The sequence below is a fragment of the Megalops cyprinoides genome, chromosome 9, assembly GCF_013368585.1.
Source record: "Megalops cyprinoides isolate fMegCyp1 chromosome 9, fMegCyp1.pri, whole genome shotgun sequence".
Lineage (NCBI taxonomy): Eukaryota > Metazoa > Chordata > Actinopteri > Elopiformes > Megalopidae > Megalops > Megalops cyprinoides.
In genome coordinates, this window is record NC_050591.1 from 7,784,043 (window position 1) to 7,803,711 (window position 19,669).

Consider the following 19,669-nt stretch of genomic DNA (forward strand, 5'->3'; position numbering starts at 1 on the left):
TACACTCTTCAGGCTTTTTTTGAATAAATATAAATGCTATATAAGCAATAAGCAGTCTGTGTTTTTCACACATACTCCACAGCTACTATGTATTTTGGGCCACCTGTGTACTTTAAACAACTGAATTTCAAGGTATCTTTATATATGAATACTTTGTCACAGCATAGCACTGGTCAAGAAGACCCACAGAACTTTAAATTAAAATTCAAAGATCCAAATTCACATTGTCACATTGGATTTATGATTTATGAGGCACAAATAAATTATTCAACTTGTTAAACTAAACATCATTAAAATCTTTACATACTCTAAACTCATTGAGAGATCATTTTTGATGCCTCATTTCTAGATAGTACAAAGAGCAAATAAAATCAATATTTACATGCCAGAGAAACCGATAATATGAAATATGATCAAAAAAAGATCAATTTTAACCAACAGAATGATAAGTGATGGCACAAACCATTTGTAATAACATTATGAGCAATACAAAGTAGATTATACAAGTACAACATAATATTGCATAATACAAGTTTTAAAATGTATTACTATGTTTTACTAAAGGTTTTTTTTAAGCCTGTTCTACAAACTTGTCAAATCTCTATCATTTCCCTGTGAAAATACAGGCAGTGACATTGCAGGAGCACCTGTGCTGCCTCCATTAACTCACTGGCTGCATTTAAGTGATGTCTTTGGACACAGCTGAGGAAAAGCAATGCCAGCGAATCTTTAAATCTTCCACATTTCAACATCAAACACTCGTCCTGTCTCACCAATAGCATTGTTTCGCTCATCAGATGGGGGGATTATTTACTGATCCAATGTACATGTCATTAATTTTCATGCATATTAATATCTTAAGGCACATAAACTTCCCCCATGTCTTGTCTGAGACACCTAAGCGCAACACTTTAAAATGTCTATAGGGATTCCTCAATCTCTACATTTATTTCTGTCGCACTGTCAGAGCAAGCATACCGCCACATTATAAGAAATGTACTGCCTGTGCATGTATAGAATACGTTTTTGGTGTTTTGTTGATCATGCTCCTCCTTGATAGACTGGAGTGTTCAGTCCTCCGCCGTTTGGGGGCGCTGCGACTACAGCAAAGCTGTATTTTTTCGCGCCTGCGCTGCAGACGGCGTTGTTTCTGGTCGTTTCGTACGGATTCGGACTTGTGGTCGTAGAAGTTACTAGGATTTCGCATCAAGCTTGATATTTTCTCGACGCGGTGATGGATCTAGATGGTGGAACTTACGAGCCCGGATTTGTAGGGATTCGTTTCTGTCAAGAATGGTGAGTTTTCACATATTACGTAACTAAGATAAGTATATAAGCCTGTTATGTTCAACAGTGCGCAGCAAGCTAGTCTAGCTAGTTAGCTAACGGCTGTCAGTTTTGTTCAGTGATATCTACTAGTAGTTTATAGTTCGATTAGTGATCTCGAGAGGAAACCGTCGCTGTACATGACCCATCATGAATTTGTTTGTTTTGCAGCAACAACATGTTGTATCCCAAAGAGGACAAAGAGAACCGCATTCTTCTTTACGCTGTGAGTTGTTACTGTATCTGTCAGTTCAGTTGCAGTAGGTAGGTTATTTATACTGTAAAACAAGTAATAAGGCTTGCTAAGTAGCTAGAATTGCACTAGCTACACTAGTTATACAGCAGCTAACTCAAACACGGCTTAATTAGATTCAGTGTTACTGTTAATTTGCAAATGTTTCGCTACATTGAAATCATGATGCAGGAGAAGAACGGTTAAGACGTAAAGGGGCATGAGTCCTTGTTCTGACGTTGTTCATTTAGGTCACCTAGCATGCGTGCTTTCCAGCGTCAAATATAACGTGACTTGATGTTCTGTTTCTTACAGTGTAGGAACTGTGACTACCAACAGGAAGCAGACAACAGCTGTATCTATGTCAACAAGATCACGCACGAAGTCGAGTGAGTGGAGTCCCGCAGAATCCAGTACATGCACGTCTCCTAACTTAGGCTGATTCGAGCACGCAGACTTACTGCCTCTATAGTAATCTGTTGTGTTCTGTCTCTCTCCAGTGAGCTGACCCAGATCATTGCTGACGTGTCACAGGACCCCACGCTTCCCCGCACAGAGGACCACCCATGTCCCAAGTGGGTGTACTTGTCTCTCATGCTGTTATCTGAGGAAAGGAGAAATCCAGAGTTTTATTCTTAGTTGTCAATATTTGTGTAGATGAACTCTATGAATTTTTCATAAAGATAATAAATTAACTACACTGCTCAAAAAATTATCAATCATCACAGTATAACACCCAGTCAATTAAACTTCTGGGATATTGGCCTGTCCAGTTAGGAAGCGTAAGTGATTGTGAATCAAATTCACCTGCTTTGGTGCAAATGAAAGCCACAACAGGTAGACAACAGCAAGCAGGTGCAGACAACAGCAAGACAACCCCCAAAAAGGGAAATGGTTTTGCAGGTGGTGGCCACAGACCATTTCTCTCTCCTGATCCTTCCTGACTGATTTTTCTCAAGTTTTGCATTTTGCTATTGCTTTTGTCACTCCTGGTAGCATGAGGCGGTACCTGCAGCCCATTCAGGGTGCACAGGCAGTCCAGCTCCTCCCGGATGGCACATCCATAAGTACCGTCGCAAGAAGGTTTGCTGTATCTCCTAGCACATTCTCCAGAGTGTGGAGGAGATACCAGGAGACAGGCCATTACACGAGGAGAGCTGGACAGGGCCACAGAAGGGCAACAACCCAGCAGCAGGACCGGTATGTGCTCCTTTGTCCGAGGAGGAACAGGAGGAGCACTGCCAGAGCTTTACAAAATGACCTCCAGCGGGCTACTCATGTGCATGTTTCTGACCAAACTGTCAGAAACAGACTCCATGAGGGTGGCATGAGGGCCCGACGTCCTCTAGTGGGACCTGTGCTCACAGCCCAGCACCGTGCAGCGCGATTGGCATTTGCCAGAGAACACCATGACAGCTTCGCTATTGGCGCCCCGTTCTCTTCAGAGATGAGAGCAGGTTCACACTGAGCACATGTGACAGACTTGGAAGAGTGTGGAGACGCCGTGGCGAGCGTTATGCTGCCTGCAACATCATCCAGCATGACCGGTTTGGTGGTGGGTCAGTGATGGTCTGGGGAGGCATATCCATGGAGGGTAGTTACAAACCTCCATGTGCTAGCCAACAATACCCTGATTGCTGTTAGGTACCGGGATGAAATCCTAAGACCCAATGTCAGACATTACGCTGGTGCAGTGGGCCCTGGGTTCCTCCTGGTGCAGGACAATGCCCGGCCTCATGTGGCCAGAGTGTGTAGGCAGTTCCTGGATGAAGAAAGCATTGAATACATTGACCCGCCCTCACGTTCCCTAGACCTGAATCCAATTGAGAACCTCTGGGACATTATGTATCGGCGCATCCGATGCCGCCAAGTAGCGCCACAGACTGTCCAGGAGGTCACTGATGCCCTGGTCCAGGTCTGGGAGGAGATCCCCCAGGACACCATCTGCCTGTTGGGAGTGCATGCAGGCACGTGGGGGCCATACACACTACTGAGCCCCATTATGAGTTGTCGTGATGAAATTTACTTAAGTTGGATCAGCCTGTGCTTTTGATTTTTCACTTTGATTATCGGTCTGATTTTGAATCCAGCCCTCAGTGGGTTGATGAGTTTGGTTTCCATTGACCATTTTGTTGTCAACGAATTACACAATGTATACCAATGAAGATTTTCAACTTGAATATTTTGTTCATCGAGATCCACCGCGTGATTTAAGTGTCCCCTTAATTTTTTTGAGCAGTGTATATTATTTTATTTTCCTGCCCGAAAAATGTAAGTGACTGCAGTTAGACATTGTTTATTCAAAAATTCCACCTTGGGAGCTGTAGAATATGGTGACCAACACCCAAACCCAAATGTATCTGCTCATGTCTTTTTTAGGACTCTTTAATCTGACTCCAAAAAAAAACACTCCTATGATGAGCTAATGTCAGGCATTTTGGAAATGAGATATTATAGAGTAGTGGTCAGCAGCTAAAAGGACCTTCTGACAGTATTTCAGTGACAGTTCTTCCATCATCCCAACTGCAGTCCTGTTGTGATGTAAAAATGCTGCTGGTGCTGTTGTAGCATGCTTCCAAACAACTACACCTTTGGAATTGAAATTGTTAAGATGTGATGTTTTAAATGTCATAGAAAATCTATTTCGGACATTAGGTCAATCACATCTCTTCCTGTTGAATAATATTGACTTTTTTTTTTTTACACATACAGTTTGGGAATAACAGCCTGGTTTGTGATGGTTCTTACCATTCACTTTCTCACCTTTTCCTCCTGCTTTTTACAGGTGTGGCCACAAGGAGGCAGTGTTTTTCCAGTCTCACAGCATGAAAGCAGAGGTACAATATCCCAAACATGTTGTGTCAATGTCAATCTATTTAAGTATTGTGTTGTGGATATGTATGATTCTGCTGCATTCACACTTACTTAAAGATAGTTTACTGTAGTTTAGAATCACACACAGTAACCAAATGTTGCTATTTGCCAAATACTATGAAATGAAGACACCAACAGAGAGAGGCATTATTAAATGTAAGGGAGGAATTGAAATGATGGTAATGGGCAAGATGAGATGGATTTAAAAAAAAGACAATAAAGAAGAAAGTGCAAAATTGGGTATTTATTTTGTGGTACTTTCACAAATATTGTTTTACAAACTAGACAGATATTGTGTCGCAGTTAAAAGTAACGGTGCGTCTGCCCTGTAGGATGCCATGCGGCTTTACTACGTCTGCACTGCTCCTCACTGCGGACACCGCTGGACCGAGTGAGGAGGAGGATGATGATGATGATGAGGATGAGCTGGTAGAGCCATAAATGGCAGCCTCAGCAAGCTCCCACCACAGCTCTCCGTGGGCTCCCTCCACCTGGCGGTCACCTGCTCAGCTCAACCCTTCACAACAGACATTTCTTGAGGCTCTGTAGATTGGCTTTGACTGTCTGGGACAGCCTCTGAGTGTGTAGACCCTACTGAAGTGGGGGTGTGCCTCTGAAGCTGCGTGGAGCTGTGTAGAACCAATAATGGTCACAAGGGGAAGTGGCACACACGCATCTGCCCACACCATTATATGTTAATGTTTTGTGTCTAAGAATTTTTATTTTTAATTGGTTGATATTTTTTAGAAATGTGTCAGGAATAAAAAGAGTGGAAAACAACTCACTGTGTCTGTAACATTTATCCTGAAGGACTTTAGCACAGAATATTATAAAAACATGTCTTTTGTACACTATTATATTTTAACATACAACATGTATTGAAAAGAGTCAAGCTGATATTCAAAGTGATGCACCATCATGATGTGGAGAAGAATATACAATGTTACTGGTTGGCTCAGTGGTAGTATCCAATCATGGAGGTTGAGGCCTGCAAGTGTCTACCTAAATACTTTTATGGACTGGACACTGATTACGGAGTGTGGTTTTGCCTTGCATGTTAACGTTTTCCAGCCCTGGTTCTGGAGGCAGACTGCATTGCATGTGTTCCAGCTGGGATACCAGTAAGATGAGTCGAGCAGTAAATTGAATGCTGACCTAGATTTCACATTACTATATCTGCTGTTAATTCTTGGTTATGAATATGAGTTGTTGGAAGTGTGCTGACGGGGTTATGAATATGAGTTGTTGGAAGTGTGCTGACGGAGTTACAAGTAAACTTGTACAGTTTTATTCCCCTATCATTGTAGTCTCTTAAATCAGTAATGCAAACAGTTTGAGTGATGTGTTCAGTGGAAACAATTAGGGAAATGGGAACCTGTAGTTACACTGTGGCTGAATTGTCACTGATGTCAAGGCTTGTTGTAAAGCAGTCCTTAATGTCTCTACTTACAGGCTCCTAACAGGATGTGGTTAACATTGTTTAATAGCTCTCATGAAAGAGTATGGAGTTTTCTACATTTGCGGATGAGTGTTGTGGGTAACCTGCTCTGTGGTGGTCTTGGAGCTGCTGTGATTGATCAGTGTAACTCATGCTGCTGTAGGGAGAGCATCCTGGAATTTATACACTAGCGGGAGAGAAAGTGACCAGGACCCTCTCAAAATCAAACGTGATCGAATTCCTGGCACAACCAGTGCAGGATTGATGCTGTACAAAGTGATGGGCTGGTCATAGTAATGGGAAGTATTTTGGGATTTTGCGCGGCGTCTATGTATAGAAACTAGCCACTGCTGTGACTCCAGGGTTTGTGAAAATGAGACATCCTGACTTTGAGGTTGAATGTTGACATTTCTCCCACACAGCACGAATGTTATTTAGGCATGTGAGTTGCGCGGTGAATGGCACGAGGAAGGGAGGATGTTGCTAAAAATATTTAATTGAAACACCAGTCAAGAATGACATCCACTTTGAATGACTCACGGCCTGACCAATGACGTTTATCCTGTGATTACAGACATGCAAGCACAGCAACGAACGCAGCTGTTTGTAGCAGCAGGCGAACATTAATCACTGTTAAATTGGCTTATCTTACTTATAAGATACACCACGGTAGCGTAGAGGAAGATGACTTCACTAGAAATGATTTCTGGTACTTCATCTCTTTAACATCATCAACCCCTGCGAGACCTTAATGTATTTTTTTTACTTTGGTCGAATTAGCCTCAACTCAGTATTCGGCTGCAATTGTTTACCCACAATTTTTAGAGACAACTTCAAGACAACTTACAAACTGATGGGTCATTAATTCAATTCATGGGTGTGAATTAAATTCTGTGGTTTAAAAACATTACTTAATGTAGCAAAATCAGTTAAAGTCTAATGCAGGCAATATTGCCTGATCTCCGCCCCTGACTGAATGCGTTTGAAGGGGTTCTTGCTTTCATCTAGTTCTGTTCAATCGCAATACTGTTTTGCCCCAATAACACTGTCTGATCCACGGGAAAGGAAAGCAGCTGGCTAAGCGCGTATGCGTTGGCTCAAGTCTGCACCGCTCTTGCCAAGTAAGGAGTACTGCCGCCTACTGTTCGCTGGAAATGAAATGCACTCGCCGGGCTCGTTGAAAATGAAAATGAACATCCACAGTTATTACTTCTTTCTGCTTTTTAGCCTACGTTGTTTTCCAAAAACGCGCAATAGACAAAGGTAGGTATGCCACTTTGTAAAACACGTTTAGCGTGTGCCTTTGACAGATAAACCTAATATCGCTGTCATTTTTTGAGGTTTGGAACTTTGACCCATCGTCCGACTTGATTTCCCGCTGAGATTATATGCTTTCGTGTCACCCGCTTCCGCGTGAGCCGTTAGTGATGAACAAACCTGTGTGTGTTATTTCAGGGTTCTCTGGGTTGCATTAACAAGGCACGATTGCGGGATGTTTAAGGAAGTTTTGGAAATTACGCGGAAGGCGGAAAGCCCACGGGAGCGGAGCGTGTTCCGCATCTCTCACAGCGCTCCCCATTGTCAAACAGCTGACGTATCCACTCTTCGAGCGCTCGCTGCGTGTCAGGGCACGGCACTGCGTCCGTGCACACAGTGCGCCAGAGTGTGCGGAGACAGGCAGAAAACTTCTGCTGTTTCATCAGAAATGGATGGACAGATCCGCGGCAAAGCAGCCGAAGAAACTAGACCATCGGTCGATACAGGTGAGAGGTCTTTCTTGTTAGTGCAAACTTCAGCTCAGTCTAGAAAAGTGAAACATCTTTGCTGAACATTTACCCTTGGTTTATGGCAGAACAAACATTGAGTCCTTTGCACATTCACTGTCGGTGTCGAAAGAGATTAGCCTAATTGTTTATTGCTGTGTAAATGGTTCAGTGAAGTTCAAATACAGTATTCGCTCTGGTGATGCGAATGCGAGAAATATTTGCGGATGATTATGAATGTACCCTGGCTACGGTGGCTTACACACATAACCATATATGCTTGCAGCAGGGATGTGTCCAAACGTGGTGTCCCGGCGCCAGTGGGGTGCCGTGGCTCCGCGGTCTCAGGAGAGACTGCAGGGTCAGGCCCTGAGAGCTGTCATTCATCACACTGCCCTGTGGCCCTGCCACAGCCCCGGACAGTGCCGCCTCCAGGTCGAACACATACAGGAGCTGCACATGCAGGGCCGAGACTTCCACGACATCGGCTATAAGTGAGTGTTCGCTTCATTCGTCTTCGCTTATATTTCACGTCACTGAAACGGTGCGCTATCCGCATCGTGCAGTGCCGTACAATGGTCGACACATCTACAATTTGTATTATTTATTTACCTGTTTGAGCATTTGGTACCACCAAGGTAACCTGTAGACCTTATTGGCATCACTTTGTCATTGACTGCATACTGTTACCTCTACAGAACACTCAAGAGTCTCTGTCTCGCGTTTGCAGCTTTCTAATTTGTGGAGATGGCACAGTATACGAGGGGCGTGGCTGGGGCGTTGTGGGAGCTCACGCCAAAGGCAACAATCACGACTCTGTGGGCATCGCCTTTATGGGAAACTTCAATAGTAAGAAACGCCGCTGTGTATTTTGCCTCCCTCTCTCTCTCTTTGCCATACTGTAGTATGTGGGTAAAGCACTAGAGCCTTACTTTACATTACACTGTATTAGTGGGGGTGGAGGGGGGGGGGGGGGGGGGGGTTCTACCTTCCCTGTGCATGGTAGTAGTTGTTCTCTATGGTGATTATTTGCATTTCTTTTTATGCAAGTTTTTGTATTTACACAAAATTGTTTTGAGCTTTACCAAGTACATTAAATCTAAACTAAGCCCTAACCCAGTCCTGTGCACCACTTAACACATGACTGCCTCAAGATCTTGCTTATCCTCTTAACTGAGTGTCACCAAAAGCTGGCTGGCTTGACATGGTTGCACACCTAGTCTTCATGGTGGCCAGACCATGGGCGGATGTTCTCACGCATTGCTACATCTGATTACTGTACATCTGTAACAAGGGCACTGCTGAATTCCCATGATAATGATCTGTTTTCCGGCACCACGTCGAGCGAGCTTTACAACATGCTTACCTCAAACAACTGTGTGAAATGTTAACGTTTATAAAGTGCATTACCATATCTCATTACCATATCACAACAAGGAAACTCACACTTTGCCATGCAAGAAATGTAAACACTTTCAGATCATTACCTTGTTGGTCTCCTCTGTAGGTTAAGGAAAGAGTTTCTATCCTGCTGCATGTGTAGAATATAACAAACATGTTTCTGACAGCAGAAGAATGTATGGACCCAGGCAAAGAATAGCTGACCTTAAGTTGCAGGGCCATTTCTGGGGTCAGCTACATTTGCAGAGGAAAGGATGAAATGCAGATTTGTTCAGTTTCCCCAAGGGAGGTCAGCTACACCTAAGCACAGCTAATGGTAACCTGATAATCAAAGGTTGTTTGTGTCTGTTTTCTCTTCAGATGAAACTCCTACTCCGGCTGCATTGTCTTCCACCCGAAAGCTGTTGCAGTGTGGGGTGGCCCTCGGGCACCTGCACCCCAGATATACCCTGCTTGGGCATCGAGATCTGGCAAAGACGGAATGCCCCGGGGAGCAGCTGTACGCAGCGCTGCAGCTGTTAGCTCAACGCTGAGCACACAGGCTCAACATACAGCATACCAGCAACTCAACACAGTGACTGCCTTTGTCCCCCGAGGACTCGTGCAAAGGCTCTAAAAAGAAGATGGGATTCAGTTTCCTAAAAATGTAAAATCTGTAATTATTGTATGTATATATCTCCTTTACTATATATACTCTCTCTGTGTCATGTGTTATGCAGTTACACATGTTCTGCAGATGCAAATGATCTTCCTGATATTTTATGCTGACTGCAGGAGCATTTTTCATAAACTTCTTTAAGGGGGCTGTCTTAGAAATGTTGTTTAGAAACTTTAGAAACAGAAGCCAGCAAGGAAAAAAAAACAGAAGAGGCTGAAAAATACAACATACTTGCTAAAGGAGAAAGGGAAGTAAAATGTGAGAAACCTCCATTCAGCTACGATGCAATGATAATGTTGGCAATTTGCCCATTGTTGTGGATCTCTGTCACTGGAGTAGATAGTTTTAAAAGCTTAACTTTACTTCCATAAGATCTTTGGCATTTAAAATGTACACTCCACATTTGTGTTGTCACGTACATTCACATGTAATACACAACGTTTTTGGCATATTGGCTGGGGTTAACAGAACATAAGTACAGTGCATTCTGTTTATAAGAAATTCTGATTATTGATATTATTGCACATACATAGCAATCAAACACATGTAGTGATCAAAAACTCTGAGACATAATCACTCCTATATTAATGTTGTTTAAATACTCTGAATGCAAAAAATCAAGCAAGCCACTTATAGGATTCCGTTTGGGCTCATTCCCATGTGAATGTGAGGCCGGCTTCACTGGCACGGACAAATATTTCCCTCAAGATTTTAATTTAAATGGTGGAGTATGAATGTGTGATTGTGTTAAGGGACCAGTATTTCCAAATGTTTTTGCAAACCTTGCAATAGCCAAGGTTTATTAATCAGTGTCACTTCTGTGTGCTCAGTGCTAGTGTGAGTGTCTGTGTAGGCACTGGGTAACTGGGTACCTAGGTAACTCACTAACTGGCCACACTCACCAATTAGGAAACTGGGTAGAACAAATGTTAGTAGAGGAGTTTTATTAAGGGCAGAAGACCGGGATCGTGTGGATTTTTTTGTTGTTGTTGTTCTCTTTGTGCATCACTGTTTTCACTGTTTGTTTCAATCATTTTGTCTCTTTTTACTTGTGCGTGTTTGCCCATTTTATCCCATTGTATTATTTATAATGTCTGAACAATTTTTTTGATATACTCCAAGCTGTTGTATTCAAAGAAATCTTTTTGTGATAAGTAATGCCTAAGCTTAAGAACCAAGGATGGAGTGTGGTAAGAAGTAAGGCGTAAGGAACAGGGTTCAAATATTCAGCTGGTTCAGTTCCCAGAGGGGCCACTGATGTTGAACAAGGTAGTTTACCTAAATTGCCACAGCAAATATTCAGCTATGTAATTGTAAAATATGTCAGTTTTGTAAGTCGCTATGTATAAGTATGCCTTCTACTGTAGTGTAATGTGGCGTCACATCCTGAAAACGATGGTGAACAGATAAGGCATCACAATTCGAATTAACACGGAGACTCTGGAACATAATTGAGAGGTGACTTTGATTTTGTTTTACTTTAGTTAATGACATTGACTGGGCTGTAGCTCATACAGTACCAACAATTTCCATAGGGGTATTCAAATAATTAGCTATCGTTACTCAAAGGATTGCATAAAATGCTGAGCAGTTCAGATTTATTTTTGTCTGGAGAACTAAACGAAGTACATTTCTCAATAAAGCGTTGTTTTCTGTTTTGATTAAAACGTTTTCAAAATATATAACATGATTTGGAACTCTTTTTTCGCTTTTAATAATGAACGACTTAAAATCAAGTCGATTTGATGTGACTTTTACACAAGCAGTCTTCACTGTTTGTGCGCGTTTTAAGTGTCCACTAGATGACGCTGTAAACCGTGCCCTCTCCATTTCAAAGAGCAAAACTGTACATGGCCTGCTATTTCATGAGGTTGTCGCATTGAATTAAGCAGCTGTATTGCCGTTTTCAGAAAGGACATATAAATATGTGAAGACAACAATAATGCAAATCTAGAAATACTGATTCTGACAGGACCTTTGAAAATGTAAACGAATCATTCTTTCTAAAAAAAATCCGTAACACACGCGCACGCCTGTGCGCTCCATGTCGGAAATATAAAGCCAGCTGTGTTTCGGTACAGTTCATTCATCCATTTTCTTGCTTTCTTTCTTGCCTGCCAATGCGTATAAAACACGTATCTGCGTCACTGCGTTAATGTTTATAGTAGTCTTCATTCACGATGACCTCTAAGATGCGGAGCACTTGACAAGTTGTGTCAGGACGCTTGCTGTGGTGTGCCCAGGGAGGGAGATACATGAAGTAGCCTACAAACTGAATCCATCTGTTTTAGTTTTCTGCAATGCATTTACACGGACTGTGCAGCCTTGTCCTCTGAATTATCTCTGAAACATTTAGGAGCAACAGCAGTCTTCACATAACATCTCTGGATATTTTCAAATGTCTTTATATTTTCGTCGCAGGCCCAACAGTGCTAACACCACAGCACAAATTCTAAAAGGCTATTATCAAGCATGTACACATGTATCCTATAGAAAAGAAATTATTTATTTTGGTTTTAGCCTTAAAGTAAAATACTTACTAAATTGATACAGATTATGGCCTTACTGTACTCTGTTTGATATAGTATTTGGAGTGATCATTCTTAAATAAGTGTATTTTTCCAAGTCACGTCAAGTCTTGGATTTAATATTTCCAATACCTCACAGCTAGCCAAAGAATATGACGCGCTCTAATTTCAAAGGAGAATAAATATTTTTATTGAGTGCCCGTCTTGTAATATCGCTCTGGATGTGACCATCTACGAAATGAATACATGTAAAATTATATTAAAATAGTGCGATTACGTAAGAAAGATATTTAATATAATTGAACGCATCCATTTAAAAGTAGCATACAGTGCACAATGGCAAAGCTTAAAAAAGTTACAAAAGTTTACTGATGACTAAACCTTGTATTTTATCCCATTTAATCACTTTATCTTAGTGTCTTTGTTGTATCTAAGTTTGGAAAATTAATACAAGACAAGCAAATTCGGAGCATTAATGTTGTTTTTAAGCGAGATAGCATTTTAGTTTTTAGAGGCTTGGAGCGGTATCCGCGGTGCGTGCTTGAGGAGAAAAAAATCCCAGCAAGCGCACACTTGCAGTTCAAGAGGATTAAGGAAGGAGGCTGTATTAATCTAGAAAAAAGCGCAAAGACGAAGAAAACAGCGCTCCATCTTGGGTCTGTACAGCAACAGTCACACCCCCATCTCACCTGTCACCGCGAGCGCAGGAAGCCGTGCGTCCTCCAGACAGGCGTTTGCGCAAGCTCTGAGCTGCTGCAAGAGGGTCACGCACCTAATTTAAGCGTTTTACCTTAATTTACTAATTTGTTGTTCGTTCGCTTGTTACGGGTATTCAGCCGCCGACAGCAACTCCGCGGCGCACCTCGCACGCTTAGGTTTAGGTGGAGTATTTGGCCCTGTTGAGTAAATATCAGGAAGAGGGAGGGCCGGAGGGGCGGTCTCCAGGGGCACGACGCAGGTGAGAGGCTTGTGTTTCACGGCTCTCGGAAGTGTTTTAATTGAACCAAGGAGTTCAGCGATCAGTCAGCGAGATTGGCACTGTTCTCTACAGACAGGTTTGGAAAGAGATCCGTAAGTTTCCGCGTGTGTCTGTTTGTCTCAAGATTGTTTTGCGTGACTCCACGCACGCGTGTTGCTATTTTTTTCCTTTTCAATCCCGAAGTTGAATGAACCTATTCTCTGTCTCACATGGTTCTCTGCTTCAGTTTTTAGATCTTCAAATCGCCGCGGGATGTGCTGATGTTTGGTATGGAGGACTTGAAAGCCCCCATTAGGTTTTTCCACAAGTCTTCATTCAGCATCAGCAGCCTCCTCCTCCGACGAGAGGGAGTGATGAGTGACGGCGGCGCCGTGGTGGAAGTGCCCCGCTCCCGTAGCGCCAAGACCCGAACCCACTTTCTGCCAGGGCGGACAGGCAGAGAACTCTGCCTTCGGGATGAGGACTACAATAATGCCGACTGCAATAAAAATAACGATAAAACATTATGCGCAGTCCGTGAAGAGAGGCCAGTTGCCAGCGAAGAGAGGAGGGGAAAAAGAGAAGAGAGAGACGGAGAGGGAGAAGAGAGGAGAGGCGGTGAGGCAGAAAGGAAAGTCAAATATGAGAAACCTCCGTTCAGCTACAACGCGCTAATAATGATGGCGATTCGCCAAAGTCCAGAGCGACGACTCACACTCAGTGGCATTTATGAGTTTATCATGGGAAACTTCCCCTACTACCGTGACAACAAACAAGGCTGGCAGAACTCGATCCGTCATAACCTGAGCCTCAACAAGTGCTTCGTCAAAGTACCCCGCCACTACGACGACCCCGGCAAAGGCAATTACTGGATGCTTGACCCCTCCAGCGACGATGTATTCATTGGTGGCACGACTGGGAAACTCCGCCGCCGTTCCACCGCCGCCTCCAGGGCAAAGCTTGCTATTAAGAGGGGCACTCGTCTGGCCTCCACAACAGCTGCCGGGCTTGCGTTCACTGGGTCGTTCTACTGGCCTGTCGCACCTTTCCTGACTTTGCAACAACCCTCACAGCCACACCCGGGCTCGGCGCTAGGCTACAGCTCGTCATATTTCGGGCCTCATCACAGTAATTATGCCTCCACGGTTTTGTCTCAGACTTCGCAACACATAAGTGCGACAGTAGCCGGGACAGACCGATTGCTCCAGGTCACCCAGGAAACTCCGTTCTGTGGGGTTACTGGTGGTATACCCAGACGGCACCAGATGAGTTCGTCCACCTCTTTCGCCCCCACCCCGCTGGCCTGCGCCCTGTCTCTACCAAACCAGTGCTCCTTCAACCTGCTCCCCAGCCAAGCCAGTTACATCTATTCTCATCAGGTACCCCACCCGACGACCCTCGGCGGACTGTGCCCGGGACAGGCCTCGCCGCCCAAAGCGTCTCCTGTTGGACACTTTCTGACTGGGAGGAACGGATCATCCGAATACATTGGGAGCCTCTGCGCCGAGTTCCCAAATTACTGTCCCCAAAACAATACCACAACCCCCCTGAGCGCCATTCTGCCATAAAACCAAAGGGACACCTTTTTTCCTCTGTTGTTGTGTTATTCAGGTGTGAGCACCTTGACATGTCTAACATGTTTTAAATTTTCTGTGCTTTATTATTAGTATTTACTGGTTTTCTGGTATGTTGAATTGTATGTTAGTATATTCTTTGCTAACGCAAGGGGTGGCAAATTTAATTGAAAGTATATTTATTATGTATTATCCTGTTACAACAATGATATGCAATTTTCCACCAGTTATAATTATCACTAAACATTGTAACATATGAATACACATAAACAGTTCTTACTGCTCGTTATAGACTAGAATTAACTTGGTAAGCGGCACTATTTTGCGCAATTTATTCTGATGACCATAAAAGGGGTACTGACCTTTTGAGTTGCTTTATGTACCTGTTCAAATTTATATGTACAACATTGCATGTATACGCAACTGAAGAAGGCCGATGATTTGATCGTGTCCTTGGGTGATGTAGACTCTCAAAGCGGTCAGCACATTACATGCGATTCAATTAAGCCTATATAGACAGTTACTTTTTAATGACAAGTAACTTTTAAACAATGTCTTGAAACGGTATTCAAGGTATTTGAAATTATTTGAATTTAACAGAACGGGTTATACATTAATAGCAGCGTTGTATTTATTTTCAAATAGCTGTGAATTAATGTGGTAATTTTGTATGATGTTCAAGGTCATTTGGTAATGTAATTATTCTAGCACGATTGTGAGAGTATCTCGTTTGCATTATCACGGGTGCAGTTCGTTCGAGTTCTCAAATTATTTCAGTTAGCAATGAGGCGAATTATTTAGAGATGGTTCTGTTTATTTTCTATTCTTATTGTATAGTTTCATAATTCAGATAAAACCTTTTGGTATAACAATGTCAATATATGGGCTAATGTATTATTATTATTATTATTATAAATGGTCATCGCCTCGTATATGTGATAAACAATTTATTCGTATTACGTTGGATTATGACTCAGCAGACTCCCTCACATAATGAAAGCAAAAATTAATTCCGAGAGGTCACCAGAGAAGTAATTCTGGCAACCACGCTTTATCTACACTATGGTAAATATATTGTACAGTGTTATGGTGTTAACAGTATTGACGTGCGCAGTTGGACAAAATATAATGGCAAACTTATCTTTTCAAAGCTGCATGCACTTTGGCAATGTGATTTACAGGAATGTCGTTGCTTTTGTTCGTAATAAATGTTAACATTATCGATCATCATTGGGACTGATTATTGTGGTAGTCCTATTCTATTCTAAATTATTTTCAGTCGTCCCCCACCCCCTCACATAAAATATATCGAATGATCTCGATATGTTTAATGGCAAATACAGTGGAAGGACTTTGGAAAATTTGTGAGTTTTGAAAATGTTACTAATATTAATACCAATAATAATCAGTCATTATTTATAGTCCACTCATTTTAATTCAGGATTGCATTTAGACTTTGTGTTGCATGTAGACATCATGAAGGTATTAACCTATTTCCCTCATTTATTTGAGGGTTCGTTAAAGACATATAGCCGGTTTTAGAGTGTACTCTTGTCTTGTGCTAACATCCTTGTGCTTGTGCGGACCTTCTCCTAATCAACGTCAACAGAAGAAAGACTCCACAAAGCCGCTCTATGGCAGTTTCGGTCTTTCCACAGCAATATTTACCAGGTTTATAATTCTGAAACAGATAATTGTCAACTAAGCTTAATGCAAGGAAACGAACAGATAATTCCACAGTGTCGAAAGGTCATCAGGGCACTGCCAAATGAACCAGTGTCGTCTTATGGTCCTGTCTCGAATTCCTAAATTAGCGTACTTTATCATTATCATTATTTTATTATTATCTTTATCATTATTGGTAAATACGGCATCCATATTGTTGTATCTCATTCTAATCAGGTTTTATCTACTTTAAGGAGAAATTACACATACATTAAAGGCTTTGTTTTAAGGAATTAATTTTATTTATCAACTTGACTTTTAATCTGTGGGAAATTATTTATGCATAAATAAACAGAATGTCAGTGATAAACTGAATTCTCAGTGGACGCCGAACCGATTTACTTTGCTCGCAAAGTGGAAAAAAACATTTAATTTCTTATTATTTTTATATTCGTTTTTTTATTACTTCTAGATTTGTTCCAGTGATGTGCACAGTTAATTGCTTCGCTTGTCTGATTCATGGATTACTACGTAGCTGTACATATTTTCTTTCCTGTGTACCAATTCCGTTATGACAGACTAAACAAAACGAAGTCCCAAAGTATTAAAAATATTTTTTCTAAAATGTAAATGCTGGCACATATAATTATCATACACTTTATATTAAGTTTTCTAATACATAATTTTGTTATTAACGTAGAAAACAGCCGTTCTGTCGTCTTATTAGTTTTCTTACATTTTTTGGGACTAATTATTTCTTTGTGTTGTTCTCCTTTTGAATGCATCTCGTGCACGCCTTGTCATCACGGCGGAAAGTACCTGAGTGTATCACATAATGAGCCATCGTAAGGCGTTGTTTCGTTTGTTCTCTATGTACAAACCACACGTGCAATACATAAGCAATCTTTCCTAAATGTTGTGTATAAAAATGTAGCGTCAGTGATGCTTTGAAAGTAAACCTTTATTGCGACTCTGTTGTTGCCTTATATAGTAGGGCTACATGAGGAGGGTCCAAAGGCGTCTCTGTCCTTTCTTCTCTAGTAAATGTGTGTGCGAGAGAGAGAGAGAGAGAGAGAGAGAGAGAGAGAGATGGACTTCACGAGAGCGAAGGACAAAAAGTGCACAAGGAAATGGCGGAAAGAGAAAGGAAGGATGGATACATGATATGAGAAGAGGAAGGGTGTCAGAGTCCAGAAGGTGTGCATTTGGTGCACCCAAACACATGCACGCATGCAGGCACACGCAGGCACATGCATGCATACATACACACATAACTAAATGCATGCAGACTGTCATATAGAGTTGTCCTCTCTGTAATACATCACACATTGGTTTGAGACTTACTCTCACCAAGGTTTTTAAGAAAGCCACCCCCAATGGTGATAGAATTGAAACAAACTGGGATGTTTTTTTAATCACTGATGCTTACATAATTATCCTTTAAAACACATTCATATATTGAACACACTATTTACTAGCCATGCATAAAGGCAACTATGTTCAATAAACCAGATAGGCATTACTGTACATCTTAACTCTTGTGATTCATTGACTTCTTGGTCTCAGACATGTATTTTTTATTTTAATAGCACACATGTAATTGCACATGTCCATCCCCCATGAAAAGTCTAACCTCCAGAGCCTGAACATACAGCACGAAACGTGGACACACTAAAACTTTTCAGTGGTATGAATCTATTTAGATCTGTTCACTATCTTGTCTTTCACAAAGACATTGTGTGTCTGTGCCTAATGCTCCCCCCCCCCCCCCCAACACACACACACACCACCACCCCGCTCTCTCGCTCTCTCTCTTTCAGCATTCTGTGAGAGTCCCCAGAGTGTGGTTAGAGATTAACCTCGGTAATTATGAGCAACTCCGGTTGCTGCCGCTTCGCGCTGTGGTCAGAGAAACGGAGTGGGCGAGACACTGAGCCCTGCCAGCTGGGGGAAGTTAACACCGAAGAGCATCAAATCATATAAAATGAAAGTACACTAAACAAAGTGAAGGGGGGAAAGAGGGTGGGTTCAACTGGAAAAGTCGCTTTAAAATCTGAAACAGCTACTTCGGGAGAAAATAAAATACAAATCCACTCATTCCTAAACAAAAAACTGTCACATGGGGTATTTTTACAAAGGTGAAGCGGATCACCAGCTTGTGACTGAAGCTATCAGAGTTGGCCCTCAGAGTGCTCTCTGGAGCTGCCAACACAAAAGGCCTCTTGATCCATTGTGATTGCAAAGGAGTCAAGACATGCATCCTTTAATCCTGCTCCAAATTCGCCTGATCACGCTTTGTTGACTGAAAATGCAACTCTACATTTTTGTGGAACCTGAGCCCCTGCAATTCAAGGCAACAATAAACAGGGGTGTTACTGGGGTCCAACAGACATATGGAAGGTGGATAGGACTAAGGAGGACTGGAAGATAATCAAGGAATAAATCTCCACAGCACTCCACTCTCTTCTTCTCATGTTCTCAGCTGTGGCACTCTGTGGCTTCTGATCAAAGTTACAGATAGACAGTCCCCTCGGCTCCAGGTGGAGGCGCAGAAACAAATCCAACGGGAAACTTCAAAGCAGGTATTTCAGAAGTGTGTGTGTGTATATGTATATGTGTGCGCTTGCATGGGTGTGTGTTTTAGGAAGCTGTGACAGAGTCAGCAAGCCGAAGGGAAGGCAGGCATTGCAGCGAGAGTGACCTCATTCATCTGCCTCTACTGTTACACTCACGCATGACATCATCGCCTGGTGAACTTTCCCTCACCTTTCCCGCATCTTCTGTAGATACGTGTAATAAAAACAGAGATGCGCAAAGACACAGCCAGTGGCAGATCATTGGAAGCATGCCTCCTCCGTGAGACAAAGGCTCTTTGTCATGACCCGAGAGTTGCCTCATAGGCCATTCTCAACCAGACCTGCCTGCTGCCCACAGAGTAAACTCCCAGCATGCCCCGGGTGGACCTACAGCATAGCACACACCAAAGAAACTGATACAACGTTAATAATACAATATTTGTTAGGACTGGTTGATTGCAGAATAGCACACAAAGGAGGGAGGAAGAGAAACAGAAAATGAGTGGAGGGAAAGAAAATGAAAGAGCAAAGCGCCGAGCTTGCCGTGTCCTGGGGCGGCAGTAATGTGATCCTGTTTGCAGTTAATTTGCGTAATAAATAATATCCCCCTGTCAAGCACTGCTAATAACCCCACACCTCTAAATCACCCTTCCTGCATACTGTAAATCACACAGTG

General features: G+C 42.4%; 3 protein-coding genes across 4 annotated transcripts; all 3 read left to right on the forward strand.

Moving 5' to 3' along the window:
• The first annotated feature begins 1,148 nt into the window (after window positions 1-1,148).
• polr2i (RNA polymerase II subunit I) lies at window positions 1,149-5,196 on the forward strand. Its single transcript, XM_036537110.1, has 6 exons — window positions 1,149-1,296; window positions 1,498-1,552; window positions 1,874-1,947; window positions 2,059-2,133; window positions 4,344-4,395; window positions 4,765-5,196. Exons 1-6 carry the CDS (start codon window positions 1,235-1,237, stop codon window positions 4,825-4,827), a joined length of 381 nt encoding a protein of 126 aa, XP_036393003.1. The 5' UTR covers window positions 1,149-1,234; the 3' UTR covers window positions 4,828-5,196.
• A 1,682-nt stretch (window positions 5,197-6,878) lies between these two features.
• On the forward strand, window positions 6,879-9,605 carry pglyrp5 (peptidoglycan recognition protein 5). Of its 2 annotated transcripts, none has more exons than XM_036537295.1 (5): window positions 6,879-7,133; window positions 7,326-7,633; window positions 7,920-8,127; window positions 8,364-8,482; window positions 9,395-9,605. In XM_036537295.1, exons 1-5 carry the CDS (start codon window positions 6,958-6,960, stop codon window positions 9,565-9,567), a joined length of 984 nt encoding a protein of 327 aa, XP_036393188.1. In that variant the 5' UTR covers window positions 6,879-6,957; the 3' UTR covers window positions 9,568-9,605. The 2 variants fall into 2 exon arrangements, with proteins under 2 accessions (XP_036393188.1, XP_036393189.1); XM_036537296.1 differs by having other exon boundaries at window positions 7,923-8,127.
• Window positions 9,606-13,211: 3,606 nt separating this feature from the next.
• On the forward strand, window positions 13,212-14,746 carry foxg1c (forkhead box G1c). Its single transcript, XM_036536541.1, has 2 exons — window positions 13,212-13,291; window positions 13,426-14,746. The coding sequence occupies exon 2, from the start codon at window positions 13,460-13,462 to the stop codon at window positions 14,744-14,746; it is 1,287 nt and encodes a 428-aa protein (XP_036392434.1). The 5' UTR covers window positions 13,212-13,291; window positions 13,426-13,459.
• The last annotated feature ends 4,923 nt before the right edge of the window (window positions 14,747-19,669 follow it).

Bases quoted from the DNA above. Each gene is read 5' to 3' on its own strand.
- polr2i (XM_036537110.1), top strand. From the start codon at position 1,235: ATGGATCTAGATGGTGGAACTTACGAGCCCGGATTTGTAGGGATTCGT. The intron at 1,297-1,497 runs GTGAGTTTTCAC...TTTGTTTTGCAG, and splicing joins ATTCGTTTCTGTCAAGAATG to CAACAACATGTTGTATCCCA. The intron at 1,553-1,873 runs GTGAGTTGTTAC...TGTTTCTTACAG, and splicing joins ACCGCATTCTTCTTTACGCT to TGTAGGAACTGTGACTACCA.
- pglyrp5 (XM_036537295.1), top strand. From the start codon at position 6,958: ATGCGTTGGCTCAAGTCTGCACCGCTCTTGCCAAGTAAGGAGTACTGC. The intron at 7,134-7,325 runs GTAGGTATGCCA...GTGTTATTTCAG, and splicing joins AAAACGCGCAATAGACAAAG to GGTTCTCTGGGTTGCATTAA. The intron at 7,634-7,919 runs GTGAGAGGTCTT...ATATGCTTGCAG, and splicing joins TAGACCATCGGTCGATACAG to CAGGGATGTGTCCAAACGTG.
- foxg1c (XM_036536541.1), top strand. From the start codon at position 13,460: ATGTTTGGTATGGAGGACTTGAAAGCCCCCATTAGGTTTTTCCACAAG.